We start from the raw sequence: 10,722 nt of genomic DNA on the forward strand, positions 1-10,722 counted from the left end.
TATTAGAATCTCGGTGCCCGTTTTCTTAGAAATCCTACTTCCTACTAATATTACAAACGCGAAAGTTTGTATGGATGTTTGGATGTATGTTTAGATGTTTGTTACTCTATAACGCCGCTACTACTGAAGCGATTTAGCTGAAATTTGGAATGGAAATTGATTTTAACACATAGGCTATACTTTTTATCCCGAAAAAATCCATGAATTCCCGAGATTTGCGAAAACTGATGATTTTGATGATATGAATGTTTCGCCTCGACTACTGAACCGAATCACCTGAAATTTAAAGATATATACAGAGAGATATTAGAGATAGATTTTAGTCTGAACCAATGATGATATATACTGTAGTGTAAAATTATCATCGGTCTGGATTAACACATAGGCTACTTTTTATCCCGAAAAATCCACTGTTTCCGAGGGATTTGTGAAATACTAATTTTACGTAGACGAAGTCGCGGGCGCTCGCTAGTTTGATATAATTTAGTCCAGCAATCTGACATTGAAATGAAGCCAGTAAAAATATGAACGAGTGTATCACATACACAAAACGTGCCGATGTCGGGATCAAATAGTTCAAGTTTGATAGGCTACGTAAGTATCTACATTACATTACGATTTGATATTACACTATATCGTGTAACTTGATATTTGGATGAAAATAGATTGTATAGTACAAATTGCTGCGCGCACGCTACATGGCGGCGTATTTTTTTTCCTATCTACATTAATATTTTTACATTGTTATATTGGTAATCTGTAGAAGCTTTGTTATATGTGATAATTGAAAATGAAGACTGTGATATTGTTACTGCTTTTAAGAACTATTTGGTGAGTCTTAACTTTTACAACGGTATTGCGACCCTTTACCTACTTTTTCAGTAACTACTTAGGTTATGACACGTTTCACTTCTTTACTTTCAGTCATCTCTGAAGTGTATGAACCTATAGGTACCTATTTAAACTGTTATGAGAATATAATGAATATTCAGAATCAGAATTAGAGAATTTCACGGAAGTCCTCGAACAACATAACATTATTGCATTTTTTTTTACGAGTAGGTACAATATAATAGCTGACCAGGCAAACGTTTGTTGAGTCATATATTATCTTTCACACCATTTCACACAAAATACTAAATTCTACAATTGTTAAATTTTCTGAAATTTACCAATTTTCGGCGTAAATTTATTTATTTTTCGCTCTGTAATAAACGTCTAGAAAGTATTAAAAAACATAAAAAAAATAACTCAAATCGTTAAGTCATTTTCAACGATATATTTAATACCTAATTTAATTGAAGTACTTACCTAATAGGTAAAAAAGTAGGGTTTAGTGCATTACACATCGACCTCCATACCTACTTTGAGATAGCTGATGTCTAAAGTCGACATTAAAATATACACACCAATTTTAATTACAACTTCTTCGCGACCTTGTCATTTATCATAATTATTGATATTATATTTATAGTTTAATTCATTAACGAGTAGGTACTTACAACAATCATGAATTAATGTGTTACGGATATATGAAGTTATCTAGTGTTTGTTTCTTTTATAATTCACACTTTATCGTTACATTGTTTCAGTCAGGGTAAAGTGGTTTTAAATACAAATGACGATATCTCAAATAATTTAATAGATATCAATATTACAAATCATTCGAAACAACCTGCTGACAACAGCATTCACGAAGACAAAGAAACAACAAATGATATAATTCCCAAAGAAACGAATAAACCTGAAATTCATATAGAATTACCAGTGCACAATATTTCGTTACCTAAAAACGTTCATAATGATTCTGATATTATTTATATAAATATAACTGAATCAATACGTAATGAAAATAGTAGTGACAAGAATCACACAACAGGAAGTGTATTAAAGAAATGTGGTCATGCAAATGTAAGCGATAATGAAATAGGCGAGAATGAAGTCGTAGAAGAAGAAGTACCATGCGAGGTCACCGAAAAAGTTGACAATGGAACTGCGTTAATACTAACACCTTATATTGAAAACGGTCAATTAAAAGAAGCCAGGAAAGCAAGCAAGGTCGATCCAGAAATATTTCTAGGGTATGAGAGTTACTCAGGTTTTCTTACGGTGAATAAAACCTATAACTCTAATACTTTCTTTTGGTATTTTCCCGTGCTAAACAAGAAAGTGAATGAAACTCCATGGATAATTTGGCTCCAAGGTGGTCCTGGAGTTTCCAGTTTAATTGGATTATTTGATGAGATAGGACCATTTAAATTTAATGCTTTCGGAAACCTAAAAGGTAAAGTAATCAATGATTAATATATAGTAATATAATAAATAAAATGTATGAGCCTGTATGCGAAAATTGAAGTGTCAATTCAAAATATTTTTTTGAAATTTACACGATACGATTTGATTTATAGACAAAAATAAAAAAGCACGTTTTTATTTTACAAACGAGACAGGCTTGAGTTCATTTAGACGTTCTTTAATCACGAGAATAGGTATTTAAAAGAAATGAAGGATCAGTTTTGTTTGTTTTGAAGAACCAAGTATAACTGTAAAAGCTCATAAACTTCTATTTCATTTAAATAAGAGTAAAACAAATGACGGTAAGCCAAAATATCAATTTGTATTATCCTCCTCTCCTCCTCTTCTTGCCTTACTCTTTTACTTACTTACTTATTTACTTTATAATTTATTTACTTATTTGTCGTTCGAATAAGAAAAATCCGATTAGCATTTTGTTTTGTTAAGTAGTCAAGTGTTCCTAAAAACTGTAAGAAAATGGATCTATACCTACCTTATAATTACTTCATAATAACTTTTTCAGAGAATCCATACACGTGGTTACAAAACCATTCTCTTCTCTTCATCGACAATCCTGTTGGAGCAGGATACAGCTTTACTGAACATGCCGATGGATTTGTAAAGGACATGGCTACGGTAAATAACAATTATTGTTACATTCATTCTATTTCAGGAACGGGAAGTCCTTTTAGGAGAATGTAAGTTCAAATCCGGTCTGAGGCATGCACTTCAAACTTTTCAGTTATGTGCATTTTAAAAAATGAAATATCAGAAAAAACATCGTGAGGAAACCTGAGAATTTTCTTAGTTTTCAGAGGAGACTTGTTCTCAACAGTGAGCTGAATATGTATTTATGCGCGTTTGCATGCACGCCTATCATACGCTTACCAATGAAGTCATGTCTGTACGTCTTATCACTGTTCTCAAAGCCAGAATAAATATTATATGTATATAGGTATACAACGCAATTGGCACCTTGCCTTGAACCAGTGACTTAAACATAAACTTCATAAACTATTACTCCAGTCACACACGGTCAAGTATAACGTCAAATCTGAAGAGCGCTTAGGGATGTGGGCAGTGAGAATAATATCGAAATCACACCCATAACGATATTTCGATATTTGCGACCGTAAAGCGCAGTGTAGGTCAACCGACGACTGAACGGAGCCGAGAGCGAGCTGACCCAGCTCGGTGACAGCAACGAAGGAGCGTCCAAGCACCGTCCGTCCAGTAATAGTCCCTTGATTAGAAACCTCCGCGTCGCAAGCGGCCAGATTGGGGTCTCTGGCTGCTTATAACTAAGAGTTCCATAAGCTGCTATATATAGTAGTAGCAGAACAAAGCTCTCAGTTTTAGAAAAGGCATAGTGCAACGGAGGCACCGGCGAGTTTAGTGAGGTTCCGGGACCTCACTAAAACTACCAAAATGTACTGAGGGTGGCCACCGAGGGGGTTTTAGTGGTAAGTCCCACATAACCCGTCTTCTCCCCCAATAAGTCGGGTATCTCAAAAAGAGATTTTCCCCCCGTGTCAAAAAAAAGGTCAACCGACGATATTAAACGAGTTACAAAGAGCCGCTTTATGTAGGCGTCTCAACATCGTGTTATTTAGAAGACCTTTCAAGAGGCATATGCATTGGACAAAGATGATGAAAGAAAGAAATAATTAAATTTATTCAAATCTAAAAGTTAGATACTACGCTATCCTAATACTGAGCTGATTTTCAGCTGAGATCCGTGTGACGTCGCAGCTAATGATGATGATGATGATCATGATGATGATGATGATGAATAAACATTTTTTTTAATGTGATTACAGTACGGTTCTCACTTATACGAAGCGCTATCGCAGTTCCTTCAAATATTTCCTGAACTCAGAACCGCTCCGCTGTTCGTCGCAGGGGAGTCTTACGGTGGGAAATATGTGCCAGCACTGGGAATGGAGATTCATAAGCACAAAGACTTGCCGGGATCAGATATTAACTTGGAGGTAAAGCTCCTACAGTTAAGCAGTTGTGTGCTTAGCTTTATTACTGCGATGTTCTAGGAGGCCCTAGGTTAATTAATTTCACTTAATATTAATAAGACCACAATAACTTTCAATGTGGCAAAATCTTTGTTCTACAGCATTTTCGCAACAACTCCTTTATTCGATATTTCGCTTGTGGCTTGTGAAAACTGAAAATCGAATTTGTGAATAAAATGTGAGACATATCACGTAATTACCTATTTGACTATCTATTAATTTTGTCGGCCTTCTTGGCGCAGTGGTATGCGCAGTCATTTTACAAGGTAGAGATCCTAGGTTCGATCCCCAGCTGGGCCAATTTAGAATTTCTCAATTAGTCCAGGCCTGGCCGGTGGGAGTTACCACCCTACCGGCAAAGACGTACCAAAATGAATCGCCAAACCAATAACCGTTCCGGTACAATATCATGTAGTGAAAGGAGTGTGGATTTTCATTCAACTCCTAACAAGTTAGCCCTCTACCATCTTAGATTGCATCATCACTTACCATCAGGTGAGATTGTCAAGGGCTAACTTGTAAAGAATAAAAAAAAACAACAATAAATATACTACTAATAGGTAATGTAGGTTTACGCCTTTCTCAAGGGTAAGGCCATTATTTTATATTAACTAATTTATTTCAGGGTTTAATGATAGGCAACGGATTCATAGACCCGAGCGAGATAGCAAACGTGACGTACCCGTTTCTGTACTTCGGTCTGATGAACAGGGAACAAATCCAAATAGTGAATCCTTTGCTGTCCGCTTTCCAGCGAGACATCGCCAATGGCAACAGTGTTGGGGCGAAAAGTGTAAGCTTTTTTTTCATTTAATGACTACTTAGCCCTTGACATCTCCCACCCTTACCTTATCAGCCGATGGACGGCTGGACAGAGGCCTCTTGCATGGCACAAAGCAAAAAGATCTCGAGCCGCCAGCATCTAGCGGCTCCCTGCAACCCGCTTGATATCCTCGGCTCGGTCCAGTGGGGGGTCGACCATCACTAGTGCAGTGCGGGGTCGCCATTCCAGCACCTTGGGACCCCAACGTCCATCGGCACTTCGAACTGCCCATTGCCACTTCAGCTTCGCGACTCGCTGAGCTATGTTAGTGACTTTGATTCGTCTGCGGATCTCCTCATTCCTGATTCCATCACTTAGAGAAACTCCAAGCATAGCTCGCTCCATCGCCCGCTGAGTGACTTTGAGCCTTCTAATAAGGCCCATAGTCAGCATCTCATGTTAAATGACGATGCAGTCTAAAATGGAAGCGGGCTTACTATAAAAGAGGTACAGTTTATTCTACCAATATCTCTGATGGCTTCTACGTAGCATTGTACCTAGATCGCGTGCCTACGCCTTTTCAAGTAAGATGGTAGCCACGGCCGATGCTTACCATGAGGATGTGTGGAAGACATCTTTGGGATGTGTTAACCCCATATATGTTAATCCAGACAATATTCTATCTGTGTTTCAATTTCAATTTCAGTTGCGGCGCAAGGAGTAACAAACACAAAATTTTGGCGTTTTATTATTTCTGTGATTGTTAATGCGTTTTTCAGAAATGGACCAGTATAATCGGTATTTTATTGTTCCTGACGCATCAAAAGCAAGCCTACAACTTCTTGAAGGACGAAATAACTTACGGTCGTTTCTCCACTCATCTGAGACGCACAGAGATAAAGAAGGCTTTGCACGTCGGTGATATCAAGTATTCGTTCATAAATATAACAGTTAATTCACTTATGGCCCCGGATTTCCTGAGCACTGCCAAACCACTAGTGGAAGAACTCCTCGATCATTATAGAGTGCTGGTTTATTGGTAAGACTTTCCATTCATTTTATTTATGCATATTAATGCTACCCATTGACGGGTTTACTTAGGAGTATAGGTGTATTAACTGGTACTAGTTTTTTGTCTTTTATGAAAATGTTTAGTTTTTAAATGCTCGTATAAAACTATTTGAATAGTTACTCTCAACGCAAAACTTTTCTTACCATAATATACGGTTTTTACTTTAACCAATCAACAATACAATAACTAATTATAAAACAAAGCTTTACAAAAAAATTTACAAAGAGATGCCATCTACACTAGATCTACATTTGTAAAGCGTTCGACAAAGTCAATCACTAGTTCGCCCTTCAAAAGACAGCTTAACTAATACCTGTCTACCTACAACGATAAGCGAGGTTGTATTTTTATAATTTACCGTGAACAGTTTTAAACTTATAAGTAAGAAAGTAATGTCTGGCGTGCCGCAGGGCTCTTTTCTAGGGTCCTCGCTCTTTCTTATTTACATAAAAATGGATGAATCCATATATCCATCAGGCTCATCAAAGAGTATAAAACTCTTCAAAAAAGGAGTTCAAAGGAGGAGTTTTTTTTATTCAAATGTATTTTTTTTAGTGGTCATTTAGATCAGATGTTGCCGTGCGTGTCCACGTCGGACCACTACCGCACGTGGAAATGGGAGGGAACGCAGGAATTTCTCGAGTCCGCCAGATACCCCTACATCTTTAACTCGAAACTAGCTGGGTGAGTGACTTGAAATTTTTTTTTACCTTTAAATGTGAGTTCCGTTCAAATATGTAGGTATTTAATAATTTTATTCTTTATGGGGTTGTATTTAAAAATAACGTAAATCACACCAATATTACTTATAAAGGCGAAAGTTTGTGTGTAAGTATGTTTGTTCCTCTTTTACGCTGCGGCTACTGAAGCGATTTGGAAAGGAAATAGATTTTACTCTGGATTAACACATAGGCTACTTTTCACCCCGGAAAAATCCATGGTTCCCGCGGGATTTGTGATAAACTAAATTCCACGTGGACGAAGTCGCGGGCGTCCGCTAGTAATAGATTTATTCAAATTTCATTGAAAATATGTAGCTCTTATGAAATGCTTAAAAAATACATTTTACTACCTATTCATAATTTTCTAATACTTTATAAAGTTCTCACGGAAGGAAAACTGAAAAACCACATAGACAAACCACTGTACCAATTAGTTATACCACAGAATATATATGTACTACTTCTAAATTCAAATATCGTTGTTCAAAGGTACCACAAAACCGGCGGTCGTCTTACAGAGGTCGTGATCCGTGGTGCTGGTCACATGGTGCCGATGGATGACCCCGCCCCCATACAGAACCTGGTGGCGCGTTGGACACACAACAAACCGCTCAGCCGAAGGTTCGGCCTTCTAGAAGGTTCCTATGTACAGGAGTATGTCCGGAACCATTCCACTGCGGTTCCGCAACACATCTTCGACAACACCAATATTCAGATGTAATGGAGAGATATTGTCTTCTGAATTCGCAATTTTGTAGTAGTGGATTTTAAGTTAGTGAATACGAAAAATCTATACCTAAAATAAAACAGGTCCAATTCTGTACATTGAAGATATTTTGAATTTTTTTGCATTGTTTATTATATATTATATAGCCAAAAAAAATGTTTAATATGTTTTGTTTGTCTGTCTGTCCTTCCGAGTATCACGTTGAACTACTGAATGAATTCCAATGAAAGTTGGTTTTTATTGAGACCATAATACTAATAATAATATCAACAAATATAATTAGATACTAAGATTAGTGCTTAAGAAAAAAAATATTATTATAAAATCAATACCAAAATATACACTATAGTTTTATTACACATTTCATTACTATTTTTAACCGACTTCCAAAAAGGAGGAGGTTCTACGTTCGGCTGTATGTTTTTTTTTTTTTTTTTTTTTTTTTTTTTTTTCCTTTCCCGTAATGGTACTTTGAGTTTTGCTAATGAAAGTAGAAACTAAAATCGCCCGGCAAATTAAAAAAAAATATCTACTAATCTTTATTAAAAAAAACGTATCTATGAGAAAACATTACTGCATATTAAAAAAAAAATTAATTATCAAACTTGAGTTTTTTGACGGCCTCCGTGGCGCAGTGGTATGCGCGGTGGATTTACAAAACGGAGGTCCTGGGTTCGATTCCCAGCTGGGCAGATTGAGATTTTCTTATTGGTCCAGGTCTGGCTGGTGGGAGGCTTCGGCCGTGGCTAGTTACCACCCTACCGGCAAAGACGTACCGCCAAGCGATTTAGCGTTCCGGTACGATGTCGTGTAGAAACCGAAAGGAGTGTGGATTTTCATCTTCCTCCTAACAAGTTAGCCCGCTTCCATCTAAGGCTGCTTCATCATTTACCATCAGGTGAGATTGTAATCAAGGGCTAACTTGTCAAGAATAAAAAATAAAAAAAAAAAAGAGTTATTTGAATATTTGCACTTTTGTTAACGAACGCCCGCCATTTTGTTTGCCGGTCGATATCAGTCTCTACTTTCATTAGCCAAACCACAAACTCTGTTTACTTATATTTATAGAGTAAAGAATTACAGAGTGGGTCTTTACAAGCAGCGTGGTGAAGCCATGTGAAGCCGGTAAAACCCATGAATGAAAAAATATCGCGCGTCTCCTTGACATCCGCATATACAAACTATTTCATAATTATTTGTATTTCAAAAAACACTCGTACTTGACTAAAATACTAAAGTAGTCCGAAATAGGCTTCACAGCTACTGCATTAGGTTAGGTCCATAAACATAACAATTTATTTTGCGGCTTGTGTTGCATTTTTACCTTTTTTGTAAAAGAGGAAGTAACTTATTAGGTCGATGTTTTTTGTAGTAAAATTTTAAAATGTATCGAATATTTTCATTAGATTAGATAAGAAAAACAAGTTAAAATCACACATTTTCCGTTACCGTACTGTCAACTTTATCTTTTTAATTAACTAGTCGATCAACTTATAAAACATAATTGGAAATCGAAAATTGCATATTCCGTTGTGAATTTTTGATTTTCCCGCCTAATCTCCAAAAAAACTTGAGTGTGTTTGTAGAGTGACGTGACGACGCGACGCACAGATTAATTAATTAGATACTAATGGATACTACCACAGACACAGAACTCTAATACTCCCTACGCGACGTGAGAAGTTTTTTGTAGAGTGCGTAATATTTCATGCAGTGCTGCCCAACCTAATGATTTTCTACCATTTTAGTAGTTTACCTACTTTTGAAATAAGGAAATATTTAGCCTTAAAAGGTTATTAAAAAGATCATCCAGCGTTATTAAAAGGTTATTAAAAAGAGCGGCATCCAGCGGCTCCCTGCAACCCGCCATGTCAGCGGTCCACCTAGTGGGGGGTCGACCATCACTGGTGCAGTGCGGGGTCGCCATTCTAGCACCTTGGGACAATAACGTCCATCGGCTCTTCGAACTATGTGGCCTGCCCACTGCCACTTAAGTTTCGCGACTCACTGAGCTATGTCAGTGACTTTGGTTCGTCGGCGGATCTCCTCATTCTGATTCAATATGGCTTCGCAATACATTTAGCAGTCATGAAATATTAATTTTTATTATACAGGAAGAAATTTTTTTTAGTGCGGATATTTTTATATTTTGTACATAAACAAAATCTAATGATCACGTATTTTTTCTTTTTTTTTTTTTACTCAAAAATAACAAAATTATCGTTAGCTAAAGTTATTTACTTTTGAACAGAATTTTAGGGTCACCCTATTGTGCGTTTATTTTATTTTCGTTTGATACCTAAAGGACGTCACCAGATCACTTTTAAGCTGAATATATCTTGTTTAGTAATAATATGTACATTATTTTGTTATTTTAGAGACATAAATTAAAAATAAAATTACATTAAATGTATCGAACTGTTTGTAGATTTATATTCTATTAATGATACAGAACCACGAAAAAAAATATCCGCACTAAAGACCGAATCACCCTGTATAATAGTCAAATGCAGTCCATCGTCCGTCGTTGGCAGTCTCAGACCAATTACAAATGGACCAGTATTGCACCTAAATTCACCAATAAAATTGTCTGTCAATTTCTACAATCTACACAATCGTTTTTAGGCTCAGACCAATTATTGTATAAGACCTGCCTCGCTAGACGTTACTTTTCTGTTAAAGTATATGATCAACGATCTAATGCGATTTTAAAAACTGTCTCTATAGTATCGATGTTAAATAGTTGTAATCGTGTTCGTCGGTTAAAGAGCTCCGTAAAAATACCTTTTTGTGTAATTGAATTGTGTAAAAAACGGGCAAAAACTACTACTTTAGTATAAGATATATACAAAATCTAAGCGCGTTTTCCTCAGAAAATGACAGACAAGTTCGTTCGTGTCTGTGAGTGCGATACAGGTCCTTCTAAAATTGGTCTGAGTTTTTAGGTCTCTTTACACGTCGGATAACTAGCGAGTCAGATCCTTTTGTAATTGGTCTTTCAGCAATTCGTATCAAGATCAAATGTTTTACAAGTAGTAGAAACTCGTGTTTTACAGTGGCAGCTCAGTGGCTATTGAATTGACATATTATGTCACAAAAACAAAATGTCAAATGTC

General features: G+C 36.5%; 1 protein-coding gene across 1 annotated transcript; it reads left to right on the plus strand.

Annotated features, from left to right (window-relative positions):
- The first annotated feature begins 694 nt into the window (after positions 1 to 694).
- Positions 695 to 7,926, plus strand: LOC112054443 (venom serine carboxypeptidase-like). The gene is made up of 8 exons (XM_024094236.2): positions 695 to 831; positions 1,593 to 2,284; positions 2,819 to 2,931; positions 4,116 to 4,286; positions 4,948 to 5,115; positions 5,865 to 6,124; positions 6,713 to 6,841; positions 7,369 to 7,926. Exons 1-8 carry the CDS (start codon positions 791 to 793, stop codon positions 7,598 to 7,600), a joined length of 1,806 nt encoding a protein of 601 aa, XP_023950004.1. The 5' UTR covers positions 695 to 790; the 3' UTR covers positions 7,601 to 7,926.
- Positions 7,927 to 10,722: the final 2,796 nt, after the last annotated feature.

The sequence above is a fragment of the Bicyclus anynana genome, chromosome 3 (assembly GCF_947172395.1).
Source record: "Bicyclus anynana chromosome 3, ilBicAnyn1.1, whole genome shotgun sequence".
NCBI classification, from domain to species: Eukaryota; Metazoa; Arthropoda; class Insecta; order Lepidoptera; family Nymphalidae; genus Bicyclus; species Bicyclus anynana.

What these genes read in the sequence shown, in the direction of transcription:
- LOC112054443 (XM_024094236.2), top strand. Translation starts at nt 791, where the DNA reads ATGAAGACTGTGATATTGTTACTGCTTTTAAGAACTATTTG. An exon ending in ACAGTGTTGGGGCGAAAAGT is followed by an intron (nt 5,116 to 5,864) that starts GTAAGCTTTTTT and finishes TGCGTTTTTCAG; the next exon opens with AAATGGACCAGTATAATCGG. An exon ending in TATAGAGTGCTGGTTTATTG is followed by an intron (nt 6,125 to 6,712) that starts GTAAGACTTTCC and finishes TATTTTTTTTAG; the next exon opens with TGGTCATTTAGATCAGATGT.